General features: G+C 36.9%; 2 protein-coding genes across 24 annotated transcripts in view; one reads left to right on the top strand and one right to left on the bottom strand.

Moving 5' to 3' along the window:
- ABI3BP (ABI family member 3 binding protein) overlaps positions 1 to 10,691 on the top strand; it is a 293,162-nt gene extending 282,471 nt beyond the window's left edge. For all 20 annotated transcript variants that reach the window (XM_027560481.1, XM_027560135.1, XM_027559801.1 and 17 more), the window contains 5 exons: positions 4,699 to 4,778; positions 5,500 to 5,529; positions 6,277 to 6,438; positions 7,692 to 7,814; positions 9,457 to 10,691. In XM_027560481.1, coding sequence (XP_027416282.1) covers positions 4,699 to 4,778; positions 5,500 to 5,529; positions 6,277 to 6,438; positions 7,692 to 7,814; positions 9,457 to 9,572 — 511 coding nt within the window. In that variant the 3' untranslated portion in view covers positions 9,573 to 10,691. The remainder of the gene's footprint in view (positions 1 to 4,698; positions 4,779 to 5,499; positions 5,530 to 6,276; positions 6,439 to 7,691; positions 7,815 to 9,456) is intronic.
- Positions 10,692 to 10,997: 306 nt separating this feature from the next.
- Positions 10,998 to 18,671, bottom strand: part of TFG (TRK-fused gene) — a 32,350-nt gene continuing 24,676 nt past the window's right edge. For 2 of the 4 annotated variants that reach the window (XM_027561016.1, XM_027561182.1), the window contains exons 7-8: positions 15,354 to 15,452; positions 10,998 to 11,812 (exon numbers count right to left, since the gene is read on the bottom strand). In XM_027561016.1, the coding sequence (XP_027416817.1) occupies positions 11,433 to 11,812; positions 15,354 to 15,452 (479 nt within the window). In that variant the 3' untranslated portion in view covers positions 10,998 to 11,432. Of the gene's footprint in view, positions 11,816 to 15,353; positions 15,453 to 18,671 lie in introns of all 4 variants that reach the window. The other 2 variants (XM_027560941.1, XM_027561099.1) reach the window with 2 other exon arrangements.

Below are 18,671 nucleotides of genomic sequence, written 5' to 3'. Positions count from 1 at the left end.
AACTGGTTCTTTGTTTGCTGCTGCTGCTGCTAAGTCGCTTCAGTCGTGTCTGACTCTGTGCGACCCCATAGACAGCAGCCCACCAGGCTCCCCCGTCCCTGGGATTCTCCAGGCAAGAACACTGGAGTGGGTTGCCATTTCCTTCTCCAATGCATGAAAGTGAAAAGTGAAAGTGAAGTCCTTCAGTCGTATCCGACTCCTAGCGACCCCATGGACTGCAGCCCACCAGGCTCCCCCATCCATGGGATTTTTCAGGCAAGAGTGCTGGAGTGGGGTGGCATTGCCTTCTCCACTAGCCCTGTGTATTTGTGAACACAAATTGCCTCTCAGAGCAGGCAATATGGAGACCTATCCCTTGGGCAGTAGTTGTGAAAGCTGAGACTCAGCCATTTGTACAAGTCCCTTCCAGGGACATATTAGTGATTTATTTTTATTGTTGGAGCAGGCTGGAGGGAGAAGGCAGAGAAGGTGTCTGCCAACTTCCCTGTCTCTGGAGAAGATCACAGCTAGTCTCTAAATATGTGCTAAAACTAGAAGCCTCACCCTCAGGTGTCAGCTTTTAAACTATGCAGTTAAACCCCTTTCAGGGAAAAATAGGAAGATGGGCATTTTTGTCTGCTCCCTCTGTGCTGAGCCCTAGGGGACTAGCTAGTTAAAAATTGCTTCTTTGCCACAGTCCTGTGGGACTCATGAATGCAAGGCCCCATTGGCTATCAGTCAGGTGATCCAAGGATTCATCCCTTTGGATGGAAGCTATAAACTTAGGGCACAAACATGTTACAACCTCCTTCCAGGGAGATACCAGCAACTTTCCAATGGCTTCCCTGGTCTCCAGGGAGGATCACAGGCCCCAGATACTTGCTAAATTAAAATCCTGGCCCTGAAAAAAAAAAAAAAAAAAAAATCCTGGCCCTCAGGCATTGTCTTTTAACACTGGCAGAAAAAATAGGTGATTTTGCCCTTTTGCTATCCAGTAAGGGCATAGCCATCGTGACTGCTCATGCACTTGTAAGAACAGCTTATTTGCTATATCCTTATGGTTTTCATAAACACAAGCCCTGCTGGCTTTCAGAGCCAGGTGCTTAGGGGACCCATCCCTCAGGTGAGAGTCTTAAAAGTTGGGATGTTAGATGTGGGTTATAAACCCTTTGCTCCTCAGGAAGAAGTTGGGGGTTTCCTCTTGATTATATGGTGCTGTGTCAGGGGTGGGCTTTATGGCCAGTGTGTCCCAACCCTTGCTGCCCATCTTGATACGGGTATTCTCTCATTTCCCCAATGTAGAGGAGTTGCTCAGCTACTTTCTGGATCTTTTTCAGAGGGAACTGCTCTATGTGCAGATGTACATTCAATGTGTCTGTGGGAGGAGGAGGGCTCGGGGCCTCCTATTACATCTTAGTACACCCTCTCTTTTTCAATTATTTTAGGTGTTTCTTCTGTTAATTAAATCCGTATGTCTAGAATATTTCTCCAAATGGCCAAACATTCGAGTCACCTGTTACATGTGTTTGTTCATGGCAACATCTCCTGGGACCCCTCACCATCATCTTTTGTCTCTCTCCTACATTAAGGATAATTCCTATGTCCATGTCTTCCTTGTTTACTCCCTTGCTTTCTGGCATTTCTTGAGAAACACACCTTCAAGAGAGGTTATAGAAGTTATTTTGGGGTCCTTATGTGTCTGAAAATATCTGTGCTTTACTCTACTCTGATACTGTTTAACTAAACATAGATTGTTGGATAACATGAACCCTTCAAAGTATTGTTCCATTGTTTTCTAACTTCTGGAGTTGCTGTCACACGTCATTCTGATTCTGGATTCTTTGAATGTGACCAGTTTTCTTTTCAGAAACATTTAAGATCTACTCTTTATCCTAGTACTCCAAGATTTTGCAATTTCTATGCATTAGTCTTTTTTTTCTTATTGCTTGGCAAGTATTAGGCCTTTTAAACCTAGAAACCCATGTCTTTCAGTTATGGGAAATTACTTAAAAACTTCTAGGGTAATTTCCTACCTTCCTTTTCCCCTCCTCTCTCTTCTAGAATCTACTAGTTTTGTATTCCCTGAAATAATCTGCTCATTCCTGTATTTTCTCACATTTTTCATCTTTTTCCCCTAATATTTGTGTTTCTTATCTTCCAAATATTCTATTTGAAATTTTATTCTGTACTTTTTATTTCAAATAATTTTCTTCTGCAAGCATTTTTGCATAGCTAAAATGCTATGCTTATTTCCTATGTGCAATCAATATTTTCTCTAAGACATTACTTAAAAAAATTTTTTTTATTGAAGGATAATTGCTTTATAGAATTTTCTGACAAACCTCAACATGAATCAGCCATAAGTATACATATACCCTCTCCCTTTTGAATCTCCCTCCCATCTCCAGCCCCATCCCACCCCTCTAGATTGATACACAGCCCCTGTTTGAGTTTCCTGAGCCATACAGCGAATTCCCCTTGGCTATCTATTTTACATATTTTAAGTTTCCACGTTACTCTTTCCATACATCTCACCGTCTCCCCATGTCCATAAGTCTATTCTCTATGTAAGACATTACTCTTATACCTACAGTGTCATAAATCTCATGACAAAATGTGCTTCTTGGGGAAAATTTTGCCTTTTAAAATATACCATTTTTATATTGTTTAATATAAAGGCAGCCAAAAATATCTGCCTTTTAGTTCCCATGCTATTAATTAAACTTAGTTTAAAATAATTTCTTCAAAACTTGTCAAGTATCATAAAATGGTGGCCAAAAAAAGCCCCCAAAAGTAGCTTATCAGTTTGTGGCCATACTACAAATATAGCTGAAGAGTAAATAACTGTGAAATAAAAAAGACACGGAAATAATTTCATCAGACTTGGCCAAAGCAGAGATTTTTGGCAGTGGCCTAGAATGTGGAATGCATTGCCCACTTGAATCAAAGTCTAGATGCCTGTGATTTCTTTTTTCCATTTTCAGTTCACCATAGTGGGATGATTTTTTCTTTCTTTCTTATAAGTTCATGAGGCCTCTGAGCTAGAATTTAATCTGTGGAAATATTCTATGCCAAAGCACCTGATGTATGTGCAATTTATTTAAATGAGATGGGTGGCTTTATATCAGCAGTCTCTTATGCAAAGGATAACGACACCTTCTACCAGCTGATTAGTTTACAAAAATTCTTTCATGTGCAGTCTCTCACTATAAAAACTGCATGTTTTAATTTCTATATCACAAAGTTTGGAAGTTTAGAAAAGCAAAAGCAATGAGTACAATAGTTAAGAGCCTGATTGTTCTCAACTGATAAATAGGATTAATACTTATTTCTTGGGGTTTGTGTGTATTGTATTACTTTTTATATGTAGTGTACTTTTTGAGTACATAGGAAGCACTCAAAAAGTGGTTGACATTGTAATACTAGAATCTGTCTTCCTTGTAGATTGCAGCAGTGTTTTAATGCAATGCCTCAGTAGCCAAAAATCTTTTGAGCCCCAGAGTTTTCCTGTTATTGCTCACTTGGTTATCCTCTGTACCAAACTGAGAGCTGTCATCCTTCTGTTTTTCACTTTTTTAATAAATTTGTGTGTGTGTTCTGCACTTAGTCAATTATAAACTTTTCAAAAAGGGGAATTATCTCCCAAAGTCTTTCAAAATTTTGAAACTCACAATTCTCAGCTGACTCAAGCTGGTTTTACATTTGAAACTACTTTCCTACCAAGTCTGCAACTAAAAGGAACTCTTAGTTTCAGGCAAACAGCAAACAGCTTTACTGTTTGAATTTAAAAGGATTTGCTCTGCTTGAGTGTTCTATGGGTGAAATTTGTCAAATATTGCCTAGCAATTTAGTGAATAATTCTTAAGGACAGAAATCAAACAAACTATTAGGGATATGAGCTTGTTTTGTCCTTTGTTTTTTTAACATAAAAGGTTAAGGACCTGGTCCATATGAATCTGGTTTATAGAGGGAGAGGGGGGTGTCTTTATGCCCATGCTTATCCTGAGGTGACATTACCATGCCATTACTCAGGATATATCGTGACTTCGTATGATCCACATAAGATGCGAGTTCCAGGTGATATAATCAGCAACTTCCTGCAACATAGTATTTTCATATGCATCAGTTCCCATAGTTTATCTAGTTCTCATGTGTCAGTGGCCACAGGATTCACCTCAGAAACTTACTATAAATACCTTTCTGGAAGCCCTCACAAATGGATTCAGTAGCTACCATAGAGCAAAAAAATCTGCATTTTAAACTTTCTCCACTACAACTCTATCATGTGATTCTCACATACATAGTTCAAACCCCACGGTAAGAAACACGAAGTCTAAGGCAACAACCCAAGTTGGGAGTTTTGCAATTCTTTGCTCCCAGGAAGTAGTTAATCCTTTGAAGAAAACTGAGACTCCTAATTACTGTAATTAGCCTGGGTCCACCGAATACTGCTTTCCTGCATGTCTATTAACAACCTCCTCAGCTATTTTTATTCTGTTAATTTGGAGATTTTAAAAGAGAAGTTTTTTTTTGTTTTTTTTATTAACCCCTTTCTTTTAGAAAACAGACAAGCTGTTTGAACAGTTTCCTGAAGCTGCTTCTAGAACATAAGTCCATTCAACATCATGATGATTTCAAAACAGAATTGGGAGGAACATTAAGTATGACCAGATGTTTCCTACTTCTGAAGAATGTTGTTCTCTTTTTCTCCCCCTTCAGCTATGAATTCCAGGTGAAACCCATAAACCCACTTGGTGAAGGGCCACCCAGCAACACAGTGGCATTCAGTACTGAATCAGGTAATTCCATCAGCCGGAATTCCCAACAAAGATATAAAGGGTCACAGTGTTTGCATAGCTTGTCTGAAACCAGCTAAACGAGGTAAAGCATTTCTTGATTTCAAAAACCCATCTATTTGAAAAACCAATGAAGGTACCTTTTAAAGAAGCAACACCAGGGTTTTTCCTCGTTTATTTTCATGTCAGAAAAATGCTAGGCTTATCAATGTAAAAGAGAGGAAGTATAAGGTCTATACTCAATAGTGAATGAATGCTCCTCTCTATGCCTAGAATCAGAATGTCAGACTTAGTGAGCCAGTTGTATCCAGAATGGGAATTCATGTGATAGCTTTTTATGATGAACAGCTGTGAAATATTCTGATCTGGCCCGTTCCAGTTCCTTAAGATACATCTCCACAACTGCAGTTCATGGCATCCTGGTGATTTTGTCAATAGATTTTTTATGAAGCTAAAAAGAGGAAGATTTGAAAGTGGAAGTAAAATCTAGTACAGCAAAAAAGACTCCTAACTACTTAAACCACATATAAAAGACATAGCTGAGCTTCTCCAACACAGAACCATCCCCAAAACAAAACTCACAATTTTCAAGTTTGGACTTTAGTAGGAGTGTATGTTGTCCAAGACTCCATAACATCTGTTAAGCACCCATCTTCTTTGCCACATCACTGGAATACTGGGACTTACCTAATAAACTCTGACTCTGTTTGCTATTTCTCCTCAGCTGACCCAAGAGTGAGTGAGCCAGTTTCTGGTAAGTACCTACCTCAATGAGAACACAACTGCATGCTTTTCTACAGTGATTCAGCTAAATGGGCATGGTAGAATTTTAGTCATGATTTCACTTTAGTCCATTTAGTCTTCTTCAATTACCTGTGAATGCTTACCTAAAATGTTCAGTAATACTGACAGCCTATGATGTTTTGGGAACAAGTTGAGTATTCTGAAACCTGCTTTTCATTCATATAACAGACTGGCTCAAATCTTCTGTTTAAGATATAGCACCCTCAATTCCACTTTTGTTTGTGACTTTATTTATTTTCACTGCTGTGTTATATTCCACTGTGTAGGGTTAGGGTTATCCATTCTTTTATTTTTTTATTGAAGGATAATTGCTTTACAGAATTTTGTTTTCTGTCAAACTCATCTCCATTTTTAATAACAAGTCACATTAAAGCAACTGTTTACACTGAAACAGTTTATCTCAGAAAAAGAAACCTAATTTTGTTCCTAACATGATGCTATGTTGAGCACTGAAGAAACTAATCAAGTTTGACACGTACTGCTCCAAGATTCACCTCACTATTAACAGAAAATTAATGGGGGGCTTACGTGTTTAAACACCTGTATTTTTTCACTCCAATATTTAGCACTGGAGAAAACCAGGTATCAGCAGGTTGACAATGAACTTTGCAAACTGCTTTTTTAAAAAGCTTTTAAGATAGCTCTTCAGGACCCAAAGTTAGATACTAAACTCAAACCATGTGCTTTCTTTATGCAGCGGGAAGAGATGCCATATGGACCGAAAGACCCTTTAACTCAGACTCTTACTCAGAATGTAAGGGCAAACAGTATGTCAAAAGGACATGGTATAAGAAGTTTGTAGGGGTGCAGCTGTGCAACTCTCTCAGATACAAGATTTACCTGAGTGACTCCCTCACAGGTAAGACCAGGAAATGCTCTGTAGCATTCTGTGACCTAGACTTTTCTATGGATTCTGCCAGACACGACAGAAATACGGGTTTTCTTTTTGAGTAAGGTGTTATTGGAATCTTAGGATCTGAGAAATGCTGTAAGAAGGTAAATAATGAAAATGCAATTCGAAACAGTGCCATCATGGCAAAGTTGAATGTAGAGAAACTAGTCATATCCAAGCTCAATTATGTTACAGCCAATCCAGAATGAAAAGCTTACTGGTAGTAAAACGAGTGTATCTAACAATAATCATGGAAGGAGTATGACCTATTTAATATTTTAAGTCTGTCAGAGACAAGAGCAAGGTTAAGACAATCAGCCAGAAGGGCTATAACCCCTTGCTCCAGACTAAATGGGTTCTTTCCTCTTCTGTATTCATACAGTAGTAATTTTAAACCCCAACATAGAAAGGTAGACATTTGTTCCATCATTTAACAAATAATATATGTTTTGTTTTGACGTTGCTGGGGACAAAGCAGGACTGTTCCTGCCCCTTTTATAAGGCTACATATTAACATATGACTTTTACAAAGTCATTTTCTTGGCATTCCCAACCATTTCTAGTGGGGAGAGACAGAAAACAAATATGTAAATAAGAATTTCACATAGTACTTCAAAGGAAAAAAGGGATGAAAGAAAATGGTGGAATGGAATGAAAGCTCCTTTAGTTAAAATGTTTAGGAAAAGCTTTCCTCAAACGGTAACACTTACCTTTTGAGAAGAAAAGGTAAGCTGAGAAGAAAACTGGGAAGGAACCAAGAAAGACCAAGGGATAAAGCAGCAGAAGTAGAGGGAAGGTAACATGAAGACCTGTAGCAGAAACCCCTCTCCAGTTTACCAGCATGGCTGAGGCTGAGTAACATCAGGAAGATCAGGCAGGCGTGCGTAATCACGTGGAGCTTGGAAATTGGGTAGGGACTGGGTTTTATTCTGAGTGTAACAGAAGACTGCTGGAGAGATTGATCAAGGCAATTATTATCTGAGTTGCATGTTTAAAAGATGACTAATCTGTGAGGAGGAGGAGAGGAAGAATAGGGAAAGCCAAGAGTAAAAGCAAGGATGCAGCTGGGAGATTCTATTGTTCCCTTAAAGAACACTGTGACTTGAACTAGAATGAACAGGTGGGGAAGTACAAGAACATGGAAGACAGATTATTTGAAACAATTTATTTCAGAGTTGTCCCAAATCAAAGAAATACCTCATGATCCTTTTAATTTCCAGGAAAATTTTATAACATAGGCGATCAGAGAGGCCACGGGGAAGATCACTGCCAGTTTGTGGACTCATTTTTAGATGGACGCACAGGACAGCAACTCTCTTCTGACCAGTTGCCCACCAAAGAAGGTAGGTTTTCTGAGCTTGCTCAAAAGCAAGAGGCTTTTACAAATGAACCCAAAAACCATTCAGTCTGAGCAAAAAGTTAAAGTGTCAGCTGCTCAGTCACGTCTGACCTTTGTGACCCCATGGACTGTAGTCCACCAAGCTCCTCTGTCCATGGGATTCTCCAGGCAAGAATACTAGAGTGGGTTGTCATTTCCTCCTTCAGGGTATCATCCGGACCCAGGGATCAAACCCAGGTCTCCTGCATTGGAGGGTGAATTCTTTCCTGTCTGAGCCACCAGGGAAGCCCTCAGGCTGAACAAAGCAATCACTTTAAAAATCATTCTGTAGCCTTCCTACTCTACCTGCCAAAGAAAAAAAGACTGTCTACATAAGACCTTAACATGAAGACTTTAATAGAAGTTTCTCAACTTTCACCCCATTCCTCAAGACTCTGTTGCTTACACATACATTCTACTTTAAGAAAACCTGAATCTGCAAAAGCAGCTATTGAAAGAAACTTTTCCCAAACTTAAATCATTCATGTACTACCTTTATAATTTGTCATACTCAGCACACAGGCAGGTTTTAATTCCTTCCTAAAAAAAATTAAAGCTTTACTACTATCATGGAGAAGGACATGGCAACACACTCCAGTATTCTTGCCTGGAGAATCCCACGGACAGAGGAATCTGGAGGGCTACAGTCCATGGGGTTGCGAAGAGTCGGACACAACAGAGCAACTCACACTTTCACTTTCCTACTGTCATAAAAGGAAAAATATTTTTTGCCTTATAAATAATTATATAACTACACAATTAAAATAGAAGAATTCTGCTAAGAAGTGACTAATCACTGCAACTTTCTAAAGACACTTTAGCACCAAGCTGTGTCATGAGGACTAAAAAGACTGAAAATCAATCCCTGTCCAGGTAGGGTAGGAGAGGGTAAATTATATATCCCTTATTACTCAGGAGCTACCAAGAGAGACTTGTTAAATACTTAAAATCATTTGATTGGTCTTTTTAGCTACATATTTTGGTCACTGGCATTAAAAATAGCAACCATAGTAAAAGATGACTGAATAAGATCTGTGAACTCATTAACAGAAAATTCAAACTATAGCCGCACAGGAACTAGATAGAAAAGATAAGTTCTGTCTATTTCCATAACATTTTACATTCTCAGCAAAATTTTAAATCATTTAGTGTAGGGTCCTTGAAGGATGATTTCACCAAATTTTAATTCTAGACATTTAGCAATCTTAGACCTACCCTTTCGTTTCCTAACATTTTAGCACAACACACCTCTCTACCCAGGTCACTTCTTCAGACTACCTCTAGGCTATAATGTGCAGAAAGTACACTTTCACGTAGAACAGTGTATACTGAACTTGGTCAATGACACTCAAACATAAAACCCTTCCAACTCCTGTCCCTTTTCATTTCAGCTTTCAAGTATCAATAGTACCAACCCATCCTAGGCATCCGTATGTTTAGCCCACCATTACCACCTCAGGAAAGACACTGGGGCCTCTGTTGCTATCCACTGTCTAAAACACTCTGCTTCACCTAGACTAACCTTCAAGCATTCAAAGGCACCCTTCAATCTATGAGGACAAAACATATAACACAGCAGCTATTAATTTTAATTATTTCCCTCTTAGGCTATTTCAGAGCAGTTCGTCAGGAACCAGTCCAATTTGGAGAAATCGGTGGTCACACTCAAATCAATTATGTCCAGTGGTATGAATGTGGGACCACAATTCCTGGAAAATGGTAGATGCTGCAGTCACATTCAAAAGTGCCTTCTGTTTCATCGTTTCAAAAAATAATTGGAAACAGTATGGTATTTGCCACATGCATTTAAAGCTCTTTTGTTTACTATGTATAAAATTTTAAAATCTAATAGCAATATTAGATGTTTATTAGAAAGATTGCTAAGAATATTTATCAGGTTTTACAAAGTCATTTTAAGAAAGCAAGATATTGATATTAACAGAATAACATTTTTGGGGAAGCTGGCTCCCTATTCATGGTATTTTAAGAGATCATTTGTATATTATTTATCACACTGTTGTAATGATGTTCTGAGATACTTTTATAACAAAATTAACATCAAAAAACTAATATACTTTAAAAAAATATTTACATTTATTGTGTACTCTTCCTACTGTTAATTCCATAAATCTCTACTTGGCTTAACTTATTAGATCAAATTATCATCAACATATTATATCTGGGGAGAAAAGGTCCTAATATTCACATGTTTATTTAAACTTCAACTTTTTAGTAACAGTTGAGTAACTTTTGAAGCATTTAAATAGCCATTCATGCAAATATACATTTCATTAATTATCTACAAATTATTGCAAAGGTTGTTTGAATCAGTAAATTTCAGTTGAAAATGGAATTGAAAATTTGATATATTATTTCAAAAATACGTATTTTGTGCTTTGTCTACCCATAAGTATGCTACAATGTCTGAATGTTCTTTGTCAAACTATCCCTTTAAGCAGTTGTGTTCATACTGTTTTTAATTCTAATCAAGCTGTATCCAAAGACTGTAGCAAAGTCTAAGCATAAAAGGATAATCCATGATGAGAAGCCTACCATTTTATGATATTTACTCTATTTTTACACAGAAGATCTCTAGGGAATGAATGTATCAGAGGCTGTTTTCTTAATTCTAACAACCTGTAATGAAAATCTGACTTATTTTTATTTAAAACAGTATTATTCTCCTTCATTGGGGAGGAAGACAGGAATGCTGCATTGGTGCCCTCATTCTTAAAGGACCTTTCTGTGCTTACCTTTGAACATGCTTCAGTTTTATCAATACTTCATTTTATATTTTTCAAACAGTATAAACTCTGCAATAAAGAGATGTAGTTTTTTTTAAGACTGAGTTCTTCATTTCTAAATGGTTGATTTCTATAAGGAAACTCACAGGTTGTTTAGAATCTACCAAGCTCCCTTTCATCTTTTAATATTGTATCTACTGTGTTTATATATAATGCTAGTCTTGATCTATTTTAAAGTTTTGTCATTTAAAACCAAAATCAGGACAGAATACAACAGCACTGTGCTTCTTTGAATAGAAAGGCCTAAAATAAAATGTATTTCAAGACCAAAAACATCATTAAGGATTTTTCTCATATATACGCATATATAGAATACCAAAGACTAAATTAAGTTACAAGACCACTAATGGATTCAATCATCTTTATTAACCTATCAATGTTACATTTTATACATAATAGCTAGTCTTCTCAAAGGGATCTACTTTAGTACATCGTGTTAATAATAAAAAGCCAAGTAAGAGGGCTGAACTTCAACCTAGCATTTTAATATCCTCTGGACAAGGCAAGCTAGAAAATCAATCACTTTGCACACATGTAAGAGTAGTGTTCCAAAATAAGTAGGAAGCTGCTATACTTCTAAGCAGGGGAGGAAAAAAACTTCCATTTTGGTCTTTTTTCTTCCAGTAAATTATACTTTCAATTAACAGCAATAATGGTATCATAAAAAAATGCTCTGCTTTTTAAATTCCTGAACTTCAATACAAATTAAAATAGTAGTATTGGAGTCTTTTGGGAGGCAAACAGCTAGCAGCTACATTCATCAGTGTAACTGAGCCTCTTTATCGATAACCTGGTCCAGGTTGGGTATAGCCCTGACCAAAGGGAGGACGGCTACGTGCATATGGGTTAGACCCACTTGCAAGAGGGGTCATGGTACTTCCAGGAGGTGGGGTGAAACCTGGTCTTGGCTGGTAGGCCCCGGGTTGGCTTGGAGCCATTCCTGGTTGTGAGGCAGGGGCCACAGTGTAATTAGTGGGCTGAGAAGTTTGGGTAGTGTAAGTTTGTTGAGGGTAACTGCTCGCCTGATACTGCTGTGGAGGTTGAGCAGGCAGTTGCTGAGGCTGACCAGAAAAGGCAGGTGCCGGTGCCTGGGAAGTTGGTTGCTGGCCATATCCTGGGAACTGCTGAGGTTGTTGGGGTCCAGTCTGCTGACTATAGCCTGCTGAAAAGGCAAAACATATACCTCTTACTTTTTCTTTTGGTGAACATTTTCCAGAGAATTAGTCTTACTGTTATGGACAAAAAAAATAATAATAAATGAGAAATTTAACAAACTTAATCCTAAGTATTTAAGCACCAAGTAGAGTAGTGGATTTTATATTTCAATACCATATAGTAACAAAGAAGCATTTTCTAGACAATTTTGTAAACCCTCTAAAATGAAAACCACTATATATATATATTTCTTCTACTTCAACTCCTCCTAGACTGTATAATCCCTGAGAGTAAACGCCTGTTCTAGCATAACTCCCAGTATAGAGTACATGCTCAAAGGACAAATGTCTGAATTAATGCAAAAGCTAGTCATTAACCTGGTTTTGAGGGGCCTGTTTAATAACAGTACCAAATAAAAACACATTGTAGAGAATGAATGTTTTTAAATGAAACAATGCTGCTACAAATACAACTTACTATGTTAGTGAGATGCTTTTTAGGCTTATTCATCCTATAAAAATTAATAAAACATTTAAGAATAAACATTAAGTGCCATTTTCACAATCCTTAAAATCTTTTAGATTTGGTATCATGGTTTGCCTTTACAATAGCAGTAACAACAGAAAGCACATTATACTGCCCCACAAAAATGAACATCTATATTCATTAGGTACTAGGATGTAAAGCTTTTTAAAAGAAAAGGTCTGCTTCACTAAAAACTTTTATCTCTACCATGAAACACACCTGCAGCTACTTGCAATGAAACCTCTCCATTGACTGGAATCCTGTCAGCATTAAATACCAGATACATAAGAAAATTATTAAAATATGTACAACCCTGCATTAAAAAAAAATAAAAAGGATTCAATGAACTGAGTATATTCTGAACTCACCTTGAACCTGGGTTCAAAATTTACTCATGAAAGAAAGCTTTTGACATAGTCCATGAATAAAACTGGAAAAGGTCAGAGGAAAACTGCCAAACCAGCAGAGTGCCAAAGATGGTCCAATGTTACCACAAGCACTAACAGTCTCCAAGCAGAGTATTTAGGTGACTGTTTCCATATCTCCCAATTTCAAGTTAATAGGACTAGCAGGATCAGAAATACAAAAATAATACTTTGAAAAGAACTAAACTTTACTCAGTGAAGATCCTAACTAATCATTATGAGCAAGCTTAATTTTTAACAAGTAACTCAAATACCTAATGCATTTTACTCATGGCAGCACCTAAATCAAACTAAATTCATGAAAAAACACTGATGTCATACAATTTCTTCTATCCTCTACATAAAAACATAAAAATTTTTTTACTGTAAGTTTTTGGAGAAACAGGAGGTTTTATACTGAAAATGTCTATTCAATTTAAGACTGTGAGCAAAAAAAAAAAAGCTGTGTTTTCATCCTGCCAATTGATATCTAAACTGGCTTTTCAACAGACTCTGGGGACAACTAAATCTTTATTTTTCAAGAGAGAGGATACTGCCTAAGAGCCTAAGTTGCTGTTTCATTAGCAATCTACTGTCTTTGACCATAATATAAAATACCTCTGTATATATAAAAATCCTTCCTTCCACCACTATCCCCTCCCTTGAAAAACAAAATAACTTTGGTGAAAATCACCATAAATGGCAAGAAATGGAGATTGTGTGGTTGTGTGAATAAAGTAAAATTAAGGACAAAAAGTCACGTGATCCATAAAGCCTAAAATATTTACTATTTCGTTTTTTATAACAGAAGTCTGCCAAGCTCTGGTTGGTGCTGAGAGAGTGAGAATGATGTAGAGAAGTAAGTCATTAACTGCAAAGTCAAGTGTACCAGGTTCTGGTCTAGTCCCCCACTAAATAGCTGCTTGTCCTTCGATGCATCACAACTCTTTGGACCCTAGTTGCCTCATTTATAAAATGAGTGGGTAAGACAAGATCAGTGGTTCCCAATTCTCACTACACTTTAGAATGACCTGCAAACCGTTTAAGATATCAATGCCTGTACCCCACCCTCAACCAAATAAAACAAGATCTCTAGGAGTAGAGCTCAGGCACCTGTAAGTTTTAAGAAACACCTCTCCAGGTGATTCTGAAGCATGGTGAAGATGGAAATTGCCTGGATTAGACAACAGTGAAAAAAACTTATTATTTCTACAAATTGCCAATATATAATTGGTAACAGATTTTCTCTAAAAGACTGCATTCTGAAAATAACCTTCCCCCAATATTATAGTCCAAGTTTAAATTCATTCCACCTAGTTTATATAAAAACTAGCAGCTACAGGTTAAGTCACTCTACAGCAAATCCAATCCAAATCTTTGTGTTAAAATATGTCAAACTACAATGGTAGAATTTTATGGTCTAATTCAGGGAGTCAGCAAATGTTTTTCTATAAAGGACCAGATAATAAACATTCTAGGCTTTGGGGACCACATGGTCTCTGAAACTTTTAAATGAAGGCGTGGTGTTTTCACAATGAGTTTCAAGTAGATTAGAAAAATAAAAAATAACAGAGCAATGTACTTGCTTTAAGAATAGTTGTCCCCTGTCATTTTCTATTGAGGAACATGATTTTAGACTTCTTTGAGTGGGAGTTCCTTTGGCTCACTGGCAACAGTCTACTATGTGGAGCTTCAATCTCAGACTTTTCAATGATACCTAGGTTAACATTTATATTAAATGAGAATGTGTACAAAAACTCCTTTTAAAATAATGCTCTAGAGTTATGCCTGGCTTCCAATGATGGTTCCTACTAGCTGTGATGTACTGACCCAAGGTAAGTTGCTTAACCTTTCTGTACCTGAAATAGGGACTGATAATGAGGCTAACTTCCCCCCATGTATTTATTGTGTGTTCACAGCTCATTTTTGTAATTTTTTTGTAATTTTTTTAAATTAGTTGAAATTCTGATACTTAAAATATTTGACTATAAGAGTTGAACATAAATTCTCATATAACAAAGGTAAAAATTACCCAAATTATAATTATTTGAATTATGATATTCAAAGCTATACTGAGAGATTTTTATGTTCTTAGTTGTCTGAATTACATTTCACACAACTCTACTTTTATGGACTGTTTTTAGTATTCCTACATACTTCTGGGAGATTTAAAAACCTATGTAGCTTAATTTGGTTCTTATTTAATAAGATCACCTCTTTTTACATATGAGGGAACTGTTAAAAAGTTTTTCCAGGTACTACAGTACACTGGGATAATGTGCTACATAAAAAAGAGGAAAAAAAATTGTGCATTTTGCTCTACATCACCAAGCAGGTAAGTTGATCACATGAGTAGGAGATATTAAAAACTTCTTTATACTACAGGTTATTACTGAATCATCTACTATGACTGTGTTTTACCTGCCCACTGGAACTGAAATGGTGATTTACAGTAAAATTTCTATGTAAAGTATTTATAAATAAATGATACAAATGTTATTCCCCCCCCCCAAAAAATAAATACTTAACACTTACTATAACAAATCAAGGACCCAGGAGGAAGGAATTTTAAGGTTTCATGAATATAGACACAGCTCTCTCTGGGCACCTGCTCACCTGAATACTGAATACCGTACTGCTGCGGCGCCTGGGGGGGCGCCTGTGGCTGCTGAGTGCCATAGCCGGGCTGCTGCGAGTACTGCTGGTACATCTGACCTGGGGATGAGACAGGGCAGAGGCAGGTTTAACTCAGCAGAAGAGAAACATCTTTAAGGCACCTTTAATTCTCTCCCCATTCACACACATATACACTCAGAGAACTAAGACACAGATTGTGTTTGTTCCTCTTTAAATATCTATGAAGAAGAGAACAAAGAACAATTTGACAAGTGTGGCAACTCTGCTGTGGATTAACTGTGGAGAACTCTGACATCAAATAATGAGTGGTTACTTCAGAACTCCAAAAAACAAAGGTTTTCAAACTCAACTGCCAAAAGATATGTACTACTAATGTTCAGTAAAAATCAATAAAGAAAAATGTGAAAAAAGGGACAAATACCATGAATAGCTGCTGTGATTTCCAAACATGTAAGTACTTACTGGTTCACATCTTAAACCTCTCTACACCACTTACAGTTGTTCCAATGCCTAGATCTAATGCCTAGATCTAATGCCTAGAGCAGCAATAAAACTTGCTGTAATATCTAACTAGCACTTAAATTTTTTAAAAACCTAGCTAGTATTTAAATCTTTAAAACAACTTTATGTTGCTGATACTTTAAAAGTATTCAAATTACCTACTGTTAATCAAAAGACTATAGGTAAATAGTATACTTTCAGCAGAAAAAGACAGTGACTAAAAGTCAATGCATTATCTAGTGCCATTCAAACTGAGGTACAGGAAATAGCTAGTTCTCACAGCTGAAATCTCAAGACGAAACCCACTTTACTAGACGGGGTGTCCAGTCTTCTGTACTGCAGCACTGAATACGTTATGCCCCTACTGACAGCTAGCTTCTTTCCTAGCAAGTAGTGGTATGCTTTCATGATAGGAATAAAACTGAAAGAGTAGCACTGACATATATACACTACCACATGCAAAGCAGCTAGTGGGAAGCTGCTGTATAACACAGGGAGCTCAGCTCAGTGCTCTGTGATGACCTAGAGGGCTGGGATGAGCACGGTGGGGTGCGGGGGGCAGGCAGGCTTAAAAGGGAGGGGATATACATATGCTTATAGCTGATTCACACAGTCGTACAACAGAAAGTAATACAGCATTGTAAAGCAATTATCCTCCAATTAAAATTTTTCAAAAAAAAGAAAAATTTGCTTATTTTTAAGTTATTAATCCTCTTCCCAAATACAAAAACCGACAAGAAGTTTGTTAAACACTTTCTTAACACTTTGAGATTTATAGACAACATAAAAACTACTACAGAAGCTAACCACCTTTTAGAAGATACTGCCTTAACTGTATCTCAAGTTGCCTAGATTATATCTCAAAACTAAATTTTGGAACAGAAGTGACAAGGATCTGATACAGAAATATGATAAAGGGGGGAAATACATGTAGCATTTGACAATGGGTTCTAATTCTTACAAAACAGAAGGATTAACTTTACAATACAAAAATGAGCAAAGAACATGCAATGAATATATGAAGGGAAAAGTCAACCTCATTAGCAGTCCCTATTTCAGGTATAAAAAAGAATAAGCAACTTACCTGGGGTCTATGCATCATAGCTAGTAAGAACCATCACCAAAACCCAGGCATAACTCTAGATTGCTATTTAAGGAGTTTCATACATGTTATCTCATTTAATACAAATATTAACTTAGGTATCATCAAAAAGTCTGAGATTAAAGCTCCATACAGTAGACTGCTGCCAAGGAGCCCAGAAACTCCCCACTCAAAATTTTAAGTCAAATCATTTTCCTCAATAAAAAGTAACAGGTACTACAACTCTTCTTGAAGCAAGTGCTCCATTTTTTTCTTAATTTGCTTCAAACTCCTTGTGAAAATGCCCTGGGGATTAAACACTATCTCAACAAAGTACTTCTCTTATTTTAAACACACTTCCTTCAAGTCCAAAATGGAACTCTCATTCTCTGTCACAGTATTCTGAAAATTAAGAAGTCTGTGTTCAGTTGTAAATGAGGAGGAACAACCTGACCTAATTGAAGGAGAAAGCTACAGGATATATTAAGTGAAAAAGCAATGTGCCAACATAGTTCACCGTAAGTTTATGATTTGAGGGGGGGGGGGGGGGGGAATATATATATATATATAAGCTATGTTTTGTGCATTGTATTTTCAGAATCGATGATAGAAAAAAGTAAAAGCAATAAAACATATTACCTAGGAGAAAGAGAATAGGATGAAGCAAAGAGTAATGGTGAGGATTCTGGTACTATATGTGTGACACAGATTGGTAGTCAGCCTCTATAATGACCCTCAATGACTCCTGCACAGGTATAATATAAGATAATGGGTTGGTATCCTCATATTTTTAGAAATTAGAAAGATTAACTCCACCATACAAAAAAATGGCAAACAACAAGCAATAAATACATGTGTATTCATTCTCATGTGTAGTCCCCTCACACTGAATCAGGCTGATCTATATATATACCATTAGGACCTGGCATGCTGAAGTCCATGGGGTCACAGAGTCAGACAGGACTGGGTGACAGAACAACATATACCATTAGAATACATGAAATGATATTTCTGAGGACATTTCTGAGGACAAGTTGAAAAAGACAAATATCTCCTTTTACTCTGTCTTGACCACTGGCTCTGGTGGAAGTTTCCGTGTCATGAAGTCACCCAGGAAGCCCATGAGATCCATTTGGTGAAGAAATGTAGTCTCTTGCCAACAACCGTATGAAGGAGTCATCTTAAGATATGAATTCTTCAGTTCAAATTAAGCTTCAGATGACTGTAACCTCACAAGAAACCCTTAACCAAAACCTTCAAGCTAAGCTTCTCCTAGATCCTTGATTCTGAAACTGTGAGATAATAATTTTTTGCTGTTTTAAGTATCTATGTTTTAGCATAAACTGTTAAACAGCACGTTCACATACATAGTTTTGACTTTAGAAACATGTAGGGTTGACAGCTATTAAAAAAATAAAAGACTTAAGACACATAATTAAATGAAAAATGTGAATCTTGGGAGACTCTTAATTTGAAAAAGCCCCCAAATGTAACAAAGTAACTATGAGACAACTACGAAAATTCAAATATAGTATGTGCTGACATTAGGAATCACTTAATCACTTAAACCATAATGAAAAAGAATATATACATGTATAACTGAGTGACTTTGCTGTATAGCAGAAATACACAACATTGTAAATCAACCATACTTCAATAAAATATTTTTAAAAAGAACCATAATATTGTTAGGTAAATAGTGACATGGTGGTGAC

Source organism: Bos indicus x Bos taurus, chromosome 1, assembly GCF_003369695.1.
Source record: "Bos indicus x Bos taurus breed Angus x Brahman F1 hybrid chromosome 1, Bos_hybrid_MaternalHap_v2.0, whole genome shotgun sequence".
NCBI lineage: Eukaryota > Metazoa > Chordata > Mammalia > Artiodactyla > Bovidae > Bos > Bos indicus x Bos taurus.
This window is presented reverse-complemented; position numbering and strand designations above follow the sequence as displayed.